The following is a 15089-nucleotide window of genomic DNA, read 5'->3' as shown; positions in this document are numbered from 1 at the left end:
TGAATGGAAAAACAGTTCACTTTTATTGAAAAAACAATGTCACAGAGTGTATGTACTGATGTCTCTCTCAAATAAGACAGGTTTGGCAGGTACATGCATAGGAATCATTGACAAATACACATTTTTAGCTGGGAAATGATTCCAGGAGTGCAGCGGCATAACCAGTACACCACACACACTATTGTTGTTTCATTTATGTTTGTCTTTCAGCCAAAGTTAACACCACCCAACATACAACGAATCATAGTAACATTCTACATAATTGAATATGAAAAATAAAACAGAATAACACCAGCTCAAACTTTGGTAGCCTAGAGAAATGAAAAAGAAAATGTTGCATTGGCAGAAAAGTGTCTGTTTAAATTCATAATTCAAAAGTTACAACAATATTAAACATAATAATATAAAAAAAAGGATACAATCAAGCAAGAATGTATTGTTTCACTGGTACTTTGGTAGACAAAGGCTGAATTAATCACCGCCAATCACGCCTTTGTTGTGGCTTCACACCATCACAGTGCTTCAAACGACACCAGAAAAACTAATTATATAGCATAATGATAGTGTCTTCAAGTTCAAGTCTTCAAGATCTACTCATTGACGTCATCTCTACACTCATTCGATAAATGAATAATCCTAAAGTTGTCACGCGTCGTCATTTCCACGTCTGATCATCACCACTGTAGCAAATGTACTCGATGTCAGAGAGCAAATGACGGAAAACAAGTATTCGAGTGAGTCACGTGTGCTTCATATATCAGGTGCAAAGAATATTAATTTAACTATCTTTCACATGTAGGAAATGTAAAATATTCTAAAAAAGAATAGACTTGCAGTTATGAGTATCAGCCTCTGTATTAACCTGAAAAAAACCTGGTTGCGGAAGAAATTTCAACAACATATATTTTGCTCCAATGTGCATGGGTAAAAACGTGACTTTAAAGTAAAATAATGAGTATGTGTATAACGTATAATGAATGTGACAGACGGTATTTAAAAGTCACAATGCAGCTGAAAAGCTTGTGACATTTGGTCACAGTCTGTGCATTGATCGCTGAACAAAGCATAAGGCACCATCTTGGAATAGTTGTAAAAAGACACATGTGAAAGGATTTCACACAAAATTGCATTAGTGTTGCTGTATTATTATTATTATGTGGTAAAAAAAAAAAAAAGGCACATGTGAGGACATTGAGGGGCTTCATAAAAAATTGCTAGTAGGAACAAGTTCAGCTTCAACTTCAATGGTTGCAAATTAGTTTTATTTGTGAATTTACATCATCACTGCCGGGTCAAATGATGTTGAAGTTGTAAAAGCTAATGTTGATAAGTGCTAATAATTAAACGTGGGTTTTTATTGACTGCGTTTGGCGTTAGTGGGAGTAACACAAGACAAAGGTGAACTCGTCTCCTTCATTTTTCACCAAAGTCTGGCGTCATTTCTGTCGCAAACAACAATAATAACGAGTGCTGTCATCTTTTGGCCGTTAGCATAGCAGTTAGCTATGAAAGCCTTTTAGCAAACATTACGTTTTACAATTTGAGACAGTGCTCAGTATTTTTTTCATCTTACTGCTTCATTCATTCAGTCAGTCATTCATTCATTCATGCTGCAGTTGTGGTCACATTTTTAGTAGAAGAGTAGAATTTAAGTAGAATTACTAAGCGACAATTAGCTTGTCAGCATGCTAATTTCAGTGGAAATCTCTTGAACAAAAGTCAGAATTCTGGGATTCAAGTCAGAATTGTGACACTTTTCTCAGAATTATGATATTTTTAAAAATGTAATCCTCTAGTATGTAATGAATGTGCAAGGAATTATATGAAATATAGTTATTTTGGGTCACACAAACACCACATTATCTCCGTGTCTGACCGGTAGAGCAGCTGCTGTGCTGATAACGTTCAAATAAGTTTTTCAACTGCTCATTGAACAATTTATCCTTCATTTTGTCTGTCTTCATTATGTTTTAGGAGTGTGCGTGTGTGGTATTTGTATGTAATTGTGTATGTGTTTTTTTGTGTGTGTATTATCCTATGTGTGCTATGTGTTAAATGGGTGCAGGGACCTGCTGCCTTCCCGGTCCAGATGGGGAGGAGAACTTTTGGGAGTGCCAGCGAGTCTCCTTGTAAACAAACCAGGCGTTTCCAGCCCACACAAACATGTTGAGGTAGCCAAACACCTGGAGGAACACAGAGAACAAAACATGAGTTTAAGAACACTACAGAACACAATTTATTAAAAGGAGGATGTCAATCAAAGCCCCATTTATCAGTGCCGTGTCCTGTTTGTCTTGTGTTGCATAAAAAAGTGTCGGTCCAATGCCACAATCAGGGGTCCTTATATTATATTTGTCATTCAAATGTTTTTCAATCATATATTGTACATAGAAAAGTGCACTTAACCTTCCCGTTTGCCAGTTAGGGCCAAAAGAATGTAATCTTTATTAATATATATAATAATAACCATCAGGGAGCCACTAAAGATGTCCGTTTGAATGGAAATCTATGGGAAAATTAGCCCACAGACTTCACACTTGACTTATAATGTCAGTTCCTGAGGAGTTAATGGTCTTGACTGCTAGTTTTAGGTCATCTGCGTCAGCATGTGATGTCAATTGTGTAAATTATGTATGATTCTTATGTCATTTTTTTTTAAATCAGTTTATCACACAGCTCACTCAAGAGTCACAGCTAACATGCGTGAAATCAGCGGACTTTCCCTTTACTCATGAAAGAGGTTTCCTTCCGTCTCACCACTGAGATGTTGAGGGTTCGCATGTTGGCGAACTCCGTGACCTCACAGGTGACGTTGCCGCCCTTGCACTGCGGCAGCGCGGCGCTGAGGCCGTCGGTGTTTGTGGCGTCTTTCACGTTCTGCAGACCCTTCGCCCAGGCGGATGAACACACCAGCCACAGGAAGACCAGGACGGCCGTGAGCACAAAGTCCTGCAAAACAACCACACGGAGCTCAGCTTTCCACATAGACACCGTTTAGTTTTTTCGTTGTTTTTTTTTTTTTTTGCTGGAAAATAAGATCAAGACTCACAAAAATAGGTCCAAAGTCAGAGTCCTTGTAGACGTGCATGTAGCCTAAATAAACCAGCAGAGCCACCATGCTGTACAGGAAGCAGACGACAGCGATGCCCACAAAGAACTCAGCTGCCGAGGTGGAGTCTCCAACGATGTGTGTCGTCATGACGGACTGGTTACAAATAGTGGTGTTTCCCTCAATGAGTGGCACTTGGCTTAACCTGGCCACAATACAAGATGGAGGCAGTTAGAATGGTTAATTATTCAATGAAACCCTCGTGATTTCAGAGTCTTGGAAGCTTCTTCTGATAATGATTCCCAACAGGCTGGAAAAAATGTTTCTGTCCGCAGTTCAAAGTGCTTTATCACAGTCCTTTTCATCTCTCCATCTCCTCAGCCTCATCCTTCTTCATCGCAGTTTCAGTAATTATTCAACCCTCCTTCTTCCTCTCTTCATTTCTGACACGCTGTACACTGCGACACGTAACAAAATAAGAACGGAAAGTGTTGAGATTCTCACCTAAATGGATAGTGGAACTCGGCATTAAGAGTTTCATTCTTGCCGTCGCCGCAGAAGATCGATAAAATGTTCCTCCCGGAGAAACCGCCACAGCTTCCGAAAGCGAATATGGCCGTGAGCTGTTTGGACACGGGAGAGAACATGAGAGAGAGACGAGGGAACATTAAGAAGCTTTGTTCAACAGAAAAAACACACTGAATAACATCTTTTTGTAAGTAAAAACCAGAACAGGAACGCTCAATACCATTTTATTGTGTCTGTGTTTATAAAGCATTTATATCATATGGATTTTATTGGATTTTGTCCAGTATTGGAGATTTGGAGAGTTGGAGAGTTTCAGGATCTACAGTTCAGCATTGTTCAGTTTGATTCTTGTGTCGGACGTCGTGCTCGTGACTCTTCCAGTGACGACACTCTCTGACCAATCAGTGGCCGGCAGTCTGTTGATGTCACATTTCGGCTCAGCTTGCTTGGAACCTCGCAAGACCAGGTACTAAATAAAAACCCCACCAGGGACCAGGTACTATCACTAATGAACATTGGGGGTGAGACTGCAGATTCCGACAAACAGAGGTCTCTTCTCTTCAGCTCACCTCTATGTCAAGAAACTATGGTGGCCTTTGGATACCAGAAGGGATGTTGTTGTTTTTTTGCATAATAATCTTCCACTTCAGAATGCAAAACACATGCTCTGGCTGTTTTGTCCTCTTCTGTTGCTATAACACACAAAATGGCAGCCTCTGTTAAGCAAGGTCCTTCCCTAAAATACATAAAAAGGCTTATTTTGGGAGTATGAAAACCCTCCTAATGTTACACACAGGACCTTTAATCCACAAGTTGTAATACTAATATCCACTGATAAGCACTACAGCAATACAAATATAAAACAACACATTCAACATAAATCATCTAACGTGTTTGGATGAGTGTTCTCTGGACTGCTGTCCCGCATGGCTTCACTAACGTCGCCATTCACCTCTCGGAATTCTTTCTCCGCTGCGGCAGGAAAAGCATCTGATTCAGCGTGTAGACCGTGTGACACTAATACTCCCAACACGCACTAAATTCCTTTCGTCAGGGTGACTATGACGAGGCTGAGCCCTCGAACTGCCATCCAAGAAACGCCGATCATATAATCATAATAATTCAGCTGGTGTCTGGCTCCCGGCCCGGACTCTCACTGATATCATCTTACCGGTAAAGATGATATGCCATGGAAATCTCTCTTTTTTTCACACACACACACACACACGGATACGGTCTCTTAACCTCAAAAAACACGACTTTTGAACAGCTGTATTTCACACAGTTGGACGAGGTTCTCGTTAAAACCCTCCGAAAAGCTGACTTTTTGTTTTTTCTGTTGCCCATCGATCAGACACAAAGTTACTTCACTCAGCATCCACTCGCCTTTTAGCCGTTTACCATGTCTTCAGGGAAATGTGTGGCTCTTTAGCTTGCTAATTGCCACAAACAACCCCATCCATATTTGATCAATTATCAATTCTCTGTGAAGAATACACAATTAGAGCTAAAACCAAAATCCGACTGTGTTAAACAGATATCATATTTTCAGTAATTAGTTGTAATTTATTAGTGGTTTGTTTTTACGGTACAATTCAGTATAATAGTTACTTAACTTGAAGATAGAGTGACTAAATTGCAGCCTTGTATCTTTTGCAAATTGACCAATTGTTCAGTTGTTTTTTTTTACAATTAAATATCCCCCATTAATTCATGTAGACTCAATCGCAGTGTTTAGCCTGGTTCTACATCTCAACGTGATTGGATAAGGTCAGCTGCATTGTACATATTTTATTGTAAAATCAATAATAAAAAAGCGATAAATCGCCCGTCCGGTCAAACGAGTTACAGAGAGCAACTCCTCTGTTCAAACCACAACACAGTGAACCAAAAAGACCTGAGAAATTTCTGTTTTTGTCAGCAGAAAAATGCACAAACCGACTTCAAAAAACACGCAACAGAGGCAGCTTTACACGTCGCCTTGGCTCCACATGTGCACACATTACAGTACACTGTACGCCCCCACACACCTTGAGGCATCTCCCCAGATGTCACTAGTTGCAACCACTTCCTGTCGTTCTGGCTACACACACACACACACACACACATACACACACACACACACACACACACACACCACAATAACCTACTTCTGTCACATTCCTGCTAGGAAGGTCACTGTAACGGCCGGCCCGGCACCGAAACGCACCACGTCCACATTGAGATAATAACGTTTTTTACACTCACTGTCAGACGAGGGGTTTTCAGTCCACTCCAGATGCAGTGACTCGCGGAGGCTTCCACTGCTCAGGCCTTTATCTCAGGAATCGCAGACATATCTAAACGTCTGCGTACCAAACATTCCTGACACTGGCAAATTAAATCAAATGCAGTCTCTCTCACAATCTAGCTGTGAGACAGAGTCCTGACTTTGCAAGTACTTGGAATAGGCAAAGGTTAAAGCTAAATAAATTAATTTAACATAATATATGTTTGGTTATGTTATCTGAAAATGGGCTGTGTCAAGCAAAACTATCAGACCTGACTGAGGGAGCGTTTGCGTGTATATGCTGGCAGTACAGGGGTGGGTGGGATAACCCTGTGAACCCTGTTTGCTGATGGTTTGAATGAAGATACAGTTGAGATGCAACAAGGAGGAGAGAAAGTGTTACTGAACAGAGTGTTTGCTTCCAGTTCAGGCTGCGACATCTATTTTGATAATCGGTTAATCAGTTTAGGGTTGTTGTTTTTTCAATCATTAAAACAAGCTATCTGATTTTTCAGCTTCTTAAATGTGAATATTTTCCAGTTTCTTTGCTCCACGTAACAAAGAAATCGTTAAAACTTAATTATTTCGGACATTCTAGAACGGGTTTGAGAAAGTGATCATCGTTTTCGGACAGAAAAAAAAAATCGACAGAATAATCCATTATGAAAGTAACGCTAGTTAGTTGCAGCCCTACTTCCGAGGAGGGAAAGTCCTCCTGTCATCTGACCTCGGCTGTTTCAAGAAAAATAAATATCTGCAACCAATCTAAAATCCTTGCATAGAATCAGACTTATCAGCAGCCTTGACGTCACTTCTTACACTAAGGGCACTGAGTCCAGGTCAGTCTGACCAAACCTCCAAAAACCAGTGGAATGTGCGCTCATTTTAGTCTCCTCCACAATCCTTGCAGATCCGACTCTCCCCGTTTTGACAGCGACATTGTCACAAGTGAAGAAAAAAGGGAAATAAACAATAATATTCAATATAATATAATATAATTATCAGTTGCAGCATTTGTTTTTTTCCAAGCCCTACTTCCTGTTTATTACAGTACATTCTAGATCATATCTAAGGTGTTTTGAGTGTTCGGGCCAAGCCAGTCATGTGCATCGCCATTTATAAAGTCCTAACAGTGAAGCTCCCACACACACAACCTCACATTTTAACTGACCTATAATGTCCATTTAAAATGGAATAAACTGATGTAAAACGTGAACGCTACATTTTTGTGTTGTTATCTGAAGTTTTTGAAATGACATTCTTATCCTCTTCTTTGGTTATCATGTTGTAATTGCATCTTAAATGTTTGTATCTCCAGATGGATTGTTTATTCCTCCTGAAACCTGGACTTAAACCATATACAGTAATATAAGGTAAAACTACAAACCTGTTCATTAAATATTAATACCAACTGAGCTGCATTATTGAAATGACATCATTAATATTGTTAACTCACCTGAAGGAACAGTACGTATGCAATGTACAATTAGGCCTTTGTACAGATTTGATTATGAATTATTATGCGCACGATGAAATTAAATGTTTTTCTTTTAAATCCTCTGTATTTATGCCTGTTTTTGTAATTAGCAAAGTGGTGCAGCTATTGTTCATCAGGCCCCTTATGCAAATGAATCAAAACTTGTGGAGCGATTTAATAATGACGAATGTGGTCATTAGTGCTGCTGTGTGGGTGATGACCCCAGTGTTAAAAGCGAGGGAGAGATTTCTTGTTAAATTAGGGGTTATGGACACTCATGTGCTGCTTTTCCACTACATGGTCCCGGCATGACTAGACTTGCCTCGGCATGGCTCAACTCTACACAGTTTGGTTGGTTTTCCATTACTTTATTACCTCCTCAACGTGGACGGAGTCATCACAGCACGGCTGCGTGAAACTGCCATGACTTCACACAAACTAGTGACTGGTAAAGCAGTTGTTTTTCAATGTAATGAATCATTAGAATCAGTTCATTAAAAAGACTTGTTCAGTACTTCTATCGCCTCGGGCAGCAGTCGCTGAGTTATCGCCATAAAAAAAGGGCTTGTTTTTGCCAAAAAATGGCTTGGATTGTTATTGTAAGAGTCTGGCAACATTACCAAGGGTGTAGGTTTGGTTACAAGACTGGCGGGGACACACTCTGAACAGCACATCTCTCTCTCTCGTCTCCTCTGTTACTCGGGGCTATGTTTCTAATCGGATGTGATGCATTCATCGACGCTCGTAAAATCCTCTCCCTCTCCTCTCGCAGAATTCGTGCACACGTTGCACACATTGCCCCATCTCTAAAATTGATCGGTACAATCTGGCTTTCTCCAAATATTGGTCCCCGCCGTCCATATGCAAACCTACGCCCTTGCATATTGTTAACTACTGGACCAAATATGACACTTTTTGTCAGTACTATTCACACCCACACACCCACATTTACTATAAACACAGAGCCCAGGTCGCAAAGTGCCGGAATTCCCCTTTAACCATTGTAACTAAATTCCTCAAAACCCAAACCGTAACCCTCAAAAACTTCCTTTAAGGTGCGACAGAACGTGAGGACCAGCCCCAAATGTCCTCACTCCCTTAGGTTTATAAGATTGTTTTGGTCCTCACACTGACAGCCAGACAAGAACACACACACAGTCAGATCGCACCATAAGTCATCTGACTCAGAACAAGGCTCTGTGTGTGTGTGTGTGTGTGTGTGTGCGCTTGCATTTGTTACCTCTTAAGGGAGCACTGACCTGGTCGTCCTCACCGAGACTAAAACCTGGTCCTAATGAGGCAGAAGCTCATTGCTGAGGAACTGGTTAAGTTAAGGGCTGAGATTTGAACTGCGGTTATGGTTAAAGTTAGGGATAACGCTTTGTTTATGCTGAATGAATGAATGAATGAATGAATGAGTGTGAATTGGTCCTTGTGTATTTGTAAGGACCGAATATCTTATAAAACACAAGAGGACATTTTGGGAAAGTGAGGACAATTTGACTGCTCCTCAAAGTTCCGTCACATCCTTAAAACAGACTGCTTATGGGTTAAGACGTGGTTTAAGGTTTAGGTCAAAGGTCAGGCATTTAGTAGTGATGGTTAGGGTGAAGGTTGAGGGGTTAGGGGAAAGCGTTACGTCTCACAAAGAATGCTCTACAAGAATGTGTGTTGCAAGAAAATAGAGCAGCTGAGAGAAAGTAACTGAGCTGCTTTTACCACACACTGGATTCCTCTGACCCAGTTTTGAAGAGAGAGAGAGAGAGAGGGAAATAAATTAGCCGGACTTTTCACAAGAGAAACCTCTGAGTCTGTCTGTCTGTCACAAACTGCGAGTGCATGAGTGTCAACATGTGTGCAAGGAGTTATAAAACGTCAAGAGCCAAGAGTGCGGGAGTGAATAATTGGTGAGGGATGCATTAATCTGTAACCGTGTCCTGTGAGGGGCAGCTGCACAGAAGTGGACTCACTGGAGCCGACGCCAAAACCGTAACACTTTATTTACACGTTTAAGATCTTTTTAAATCTAATTTGAGGAGGCAAATGGAAGAAAGCAAATCATTCATTCATTCATTCATTGACGGGTCACATAAGGTGAGCTGTCCCCTGTCCAAAGAAGACAAATCCAGTCAAATGCAACTAATAGTGTTTCACAAACCTTAAAACTTACAAATGAGCAAATAAAACATTTGGGGTTTTTTTAACATTAAAAGAAGCTGAAATCATAGATGTTGTTCATGATTGCAGGACAAGTTATGGAACATTCATACTGAGGCTGAAGGGTGAGGATAAAGGATTTATCCTGCATGTTTTATTCCCTAAATAGAGACTAAATGTGTGCATTTTTATTAATTGTGTAAGATCTGTTAGGCTGTAACTGTAGTAGAGAACTTTATGTGAATGTGAGATGAAGTTATGCTCATAAGTATCTATATTTTTAACTCATTTTATGAAAGAAAAACGCCTCTTTTCCAATGTTCCTCAGTGGTGATAAAGAGAAAATCCAAAAGGACCAAGGAAAGGACTGAACCTCCCTGTCCTCTGGGTATGACACACACACAAACACACACGTATATTTCAATAACGTACCCACTCCACCAGTTTGACGAAGCCCAGCGGCTCCTTCAGCGGCGACAAGTTGAGTCTGAATCCGGTCATCATGGCTGTGCGTCTGATCCACGCAAGAACAAAAAACACCCTAATCCAGTTCTTCCCAAACTGTGGATGTATGGTTGCTCCAGCAAGGAGGAAAGAGAAGGAGCAGGGGGAGGAGGGGGGGGGAGTTGTCTGGTAGAGTGACGTGGGTCTAAACTGCTGCTAACGCTGCAAGAAATGACCACACTGAGATTTTTAAAGTCGGATTACAACACAAACAAATGTGCTGAGTGACTCAAATCTCAACACTAAAGGCAGATTAAACTACTTACCGCTTACTTTACCTACTTACTTAAGTACAGTTTTAGCAGCAAATGGAAAAGGAGGTTAAGAGGTTAGGAGTTTTGTTTTTTTTGCAGTGTAGCTTCTTGAGAGAAGGCTCGAGTTCCTTGTGCGCAATTACGCAGGAAATAAAGCGCGTAAAATGTGCCAAATTACGCGTGAGCGGAGCGGGCGTCATGTACGTGAAGCTGCAAGGGAAGAATTATGGATTCTTTTTTTTTCTTTCTTTTTCAATAAGCTTAATAAGGAAATAAATAAAGCGCTTAAAAAAGTAACATCCGTGCAAATGATGATGTAGCATTTACGGTTAAACCAACTTTTAGACAGCAAACTGGCAACGGAAGTGCCCTGCTGACTTTTCATTGGATCCATCCGTTAGAAAAAAGAAGCAGCTCTGCCTCCTCCTCGCTGAGTTTGCAGTTTCCTGTGTGCGCCGCCGCCTTCCTCCTCCTCCTCCTCTCTCCCCGTTTCTGCTGCTGCTGCTGTTGTTCACGCCACAGTCTCATGACTCTCGATCCGCCGCGTAAACCACGGATTCTCAAGATTCTTTCAGCCAGACAAGGAAAAGAAAGATTTCAGGTTCACCTCAAAGGCCAAACGGATGCAGCCATGAGCCGAAGTTTAACTGCTTTCCTTTGTTCAACAGACTAAAAAAAAAAAAACTGTCTCTTGCTCATTTGATTCATGCTCATTTGACAGAGCAGAGGTTAAAGGGGCAGAAACTCTGGTTTGGTTTGTCAAGTTAAAAAAGAAAAGAAAAGGAAAAAGACTTTAAAACAAGAATATTATGATGATATTTCACATAATTTCAAAAATAAAAGTATTTTGTGAACTCCTAACTTTATATTAAGTGGTGAGTTTAAGATTTAAACAGTACAACCTACCAATTAAGATATATTTTAGGTTGCTATAATTATTATTTTTAGTCCTTTAAAAAGGTAGTGTGTGTAGCAGTGAGGAAAACTTATCAACAGAAATTCATTTTATAAAACCATTAGGTTTTTTCCTATATGTATGTAATTGCTGTAAAATAAGATTCATTTTGGTTTCCATTGCTTTAAAATCAGATATATTTTTGTGCTGATCTTTTGCAAGGACCTTGTTTTACCGTCATCTTGTGCTGCCACCGTTCAGGCCACCATGGTTCCCTGATGTGCATGGAAAAGGAGGCGGTGAGCGAATGAGTCCCCACTTTGTCATAGTCTGCAGCCTCACCAGCAGGTGTCACTAATTCTTACAAACTGGACCTTTAATGTTTTAGCTAATTATTTATTATAGAAACTCTTACAACTAAAAAACAAGAAAACATTCACATGTAAGAAGCTGAAAAATCAAAGAAACTGGAAAATATTCCCATTTAAGAAGCAGAAAAAGGGAACAATAATATGTACCAGGCAATACGTTAAAATAACTCTTTAAAATAACTCTCTTTACGAGCTATATTCATAATATGAGAAAAGTGGTGGATAGCATTTAAAAAGCTGAAAAAGCATAGAAACTAGAAAATATTCCCATTTAAGAAGCAGAAAAACATAAGAAACATTTCTAGCATTTCTACTTCTTTTTTAGGTTTTAAGAGTTTCCTGGATAGAGACACAGTGTGCAAACAAGTGTACAATTAGAAGTTCATACTCACCCTGTAACGTCTTAACAGGAAACTTTTAAAGAAATCACACTTCCACAGACGTAAGTGTTACGGGTATTTAATTTTTGGATACATGTTTTTTTTTTTTTTTTTAAATGAGTACTGGACGTTTACCTGGTCAAATAGAGACACAATATTTCCATCATTTAAATAAAAAATACAACACTTTTAAACTGAGAGGGTGTCTCTTTAATCAGTGTATCGTCGACAACTATAGCAAGTTTTGTTAGTTCAAATATCAGTTGTTGTTGGGAGAGAATTTGGGGGATAACCGACATATACATACAAGTGAAAGAACAACAATAACGGGCGGGGGGGGGAGTATGCACTAACACTTTCATCCATAATGCATGCATGCATTCATTCACTCTCTCTCTCACACACACATACACACACACACAGAAGCTTTACAATCACAAAAACAGTCACACTGCCAATTCAGTCGAGCAGATTTGGATATTTTCTGTTGGTACAAAAATGGTAATTTAGACAATGATAATAATAATAATAATAATAATCATAATAATAATAATAGTAGTAGTAGTAGTATCTGGTGTGGTGGTCTTCCCCGCCCTTGACCCTCTACTTTCAGTCCGACGAGTTGCTTTATGTACAAGTGAGAAGGCAGTAAATGCCGCACTGGTTTGTGTAAAATAAGGATATTTTTCTGGCATCATTTTTCGTTTTCTCCGTTTGTCATACAATATGAAAAACCTCTGAGGTAAGAACTGAGAAAGTATCAAAACTGTAAAATCAAGCACCCCCGCCACCGTTTGGAAAACAAAAACAATTTTTTTTAAAAAGAAAAAAAGAGGACAACTGCGTTTACTGGAAATGAGAGAGAAACAGAAAAGGAAAATATAAAACCGGAGGCGTTCACCCGCTTGGTTTGAGTTAGAGCAGGTCAGTCTGAGTCAGTGTCGTCACATTTGTCATCAAAAATAATTAAAAATCACACAAAGCCAACATGGGTGAGGAGGGAAAGGAACAAAGTCACCGTCACTAAAAATGGACGCAGCAAAGCGTGGAGTGAGGCGACAGAGGGTAAGGCTGACCAAATAATCAAAACCACAATATGGCCAAGTGTAAAAAGACACTGCGATTATACGATTCACGATAAAGACGCGCGACAAAAACAGCCTTGTGGTGAAATTCTGAGATGAGAAACTTGTGTTTTGTTCGCCAACAAAACTCCGAACGTAGATTTTTGTGAAAATGACAATTAAGGCAAATATGATGAGCTTTACGAATAGGAATTGTATCACAATTCGCGTTGGGTGACGTCGAGGGGCAGGTGCAACGCCTACATAAATGTGAATGTTTATGTGTTTATGCTAAGGTCATCTCTAGTGGAGGCGGCAGAGGCATCCACGAACAAAGGGGTTTCCAATTTGGACGCTAAATATCGGGATCACCGATATTGACATTCATTGCTTAGGGGATCTGGACAGTTTTCATAATCGATCAATCGGTCGATTATTTTCTCCACTAATCCTACTACTTAGTTTTGGTCCGTGAAAATGTCAGATCTGCATTTACCAAACCTGGAAATGATGACGTCCTCAGACGTCTCGTTTTGTCCTCAACCCAAAATTATAGTGATAGTGATTGGGATTGTTGTACAAAATCTGACGGATTAAAAACCAAATGTGTTGCATTACCTACTGCCTCTTTAGTTTGCCAAAGCGCAGCCCAGCCATGATTGTTTTCTCCTCAAGAGGTTTTTGCTTTTTTTGTGATGTCACCAAGTCCTCGCTCTGCTTAAGTCCCTCCACGTTCTGCAAGAGAAAAAGAAGACAAACGCGGCAGTGCGACTGAACTCCGTTTACACCTGCAGCGTGGATCCTGTGCCGTCACCGCGCACGGCCACACTCCCACAGTCACATCTGTTTAAATGTGTTTTCTGCTTTGCTTGTAAATTAAAGGCAGTGATTATTTAGCGACTGCCGCAAAAGCGCAGCTGGAACACGGCGTCGTCATTGTCACTGCCGCGAGGGAGGAAAACCCACGACGTCTGCGTCCTTTTAAGGGAAGAAAAGGCCGGTAAAGTCAAAAAGGGAAGATTCACTTATTCAACAAGAACATTACGACACAATCCTTTAAAAAAAGAAAAAGAAAAGGACACAACAGTTAACACACTTCATCCGAGGAGGAGCGACGTACAGTGCTGTGCAAGAGTCTCGGGGAAAGCCACACCAGCTTTGTTGATTTTATGTCAAATTCAGTGATCGTTGGCATGTATGTTGAAATGATGCGACTGAAAGTTGGTCTTGTATATATCAAAAAGCGAGTTCATCTACAAGCGGTAATAGACCTGTTTTTTCACAGCAGATGTTTTTCCAACATGAAATAGTAGGACAAACCCCCCATTTCCCCAACTTGTTTCGATAGAGTGATGAGCAACAATTACACTGCATGGTCATTGTAGTTGATAAAACATAAAATCTGACTTCTGCACAGCACTGTATGCAGTCTTCAGTGAAACACACACAAATTAAGGTTTCAAGAGAATTCGCCATCATGACAACACAATCCAAAACTTTCACTCTCCCCCGTCAACTAGGAACAATTTAACTGTATTTTCATTGTGACTTTGACAGAAATTGATTAAAAAGTAAAAAAAAAAAAAGAAAAAAAAAAAGGTCTCCTTTATTATTCCGGAGCATCTCATCGATAAATTACACCTACATGCATATGAACACATTTTAAAATTTAGTATAAGTAGAATCAATCACTGAGGTCCCTCTGTGAGCGTGTTTAGGGATTTCTGTCGTTTACAGAATCATTTAACCGGATCGTTTACAGAACTGCAGAAATGCACGAATGACTAGGGCTGCACGATAATATCGTCGAACGACAGTTGAACTGCGATCGTCATTTTCCCCCAACATTCTGAACATTCACATGTTTCCTCCACCATTTATTTGGAGCAACACTTTTTTCTTTCAGGTCAGTGTGTTTTCAGCACGCCTCTCCGTCCTTTCTTTCCTCTCCTTTCTCCCTGCCCAGTTCGGTATCTCGTGTGTGAACGGCGGTCACTTGGACATTGTTTACCTCAAGTCGGGTAAACGACAAGTTAAACACGTCTCAAATTGTAAAAACCAGGACTGTGGGGACATCCTTTATTATACATGACATACTTCTCTCTTTCTCTCTCTCTAGGTGCCATATCCAAAAGGCCACC

General features: G+C 40.2%; 1 protein-coding gene across 1 annotated transcript; it reads right to left on the bottom strand.

Moving 5' to 3' along the window:
- sypl1 (synaptophysin-like 1) lies at positions 1-10848 on the bottom strand. The gene is made up of 5 exons (XM_058626239.1): positions 9913-10848; positions 3554-3672; positions 3050-3254; positions 2758-2949; positions 1-2183 (listed from the first exon to the last, which is right to left on the bottom strand). Exons 1-5 carry the CDS (start codon positions 9982-9984, stop codon positions 2052-2054), a joined length of 720 nt encoding a protein of 239 aa, XP_058482222.1. The 5' UTR covers positions 9985-10848; the 3' UTR covers positions 1-2051.
- Positions 10849-15089: the final 4241 nt, after the last annotated feature.

The sequence above is a fragment of the Solea solea genome, chromosome 3, assembly GCF_958295425.1.
Source record: "Solea solea chromosome 3, fSolSol10.1, whole genome shotgun sequence".
Classification (NCBI taxonomy): Eukaryota; Metazoa; Chordata; class Actinopteri; order Pleuronectiformes; family Soleidae; genus Solea; species Solea solea.
Note: the sequence above shows the minus strand (reverse complement) of the source record. Positions and strands in the feature narration are given on the sequence as shown.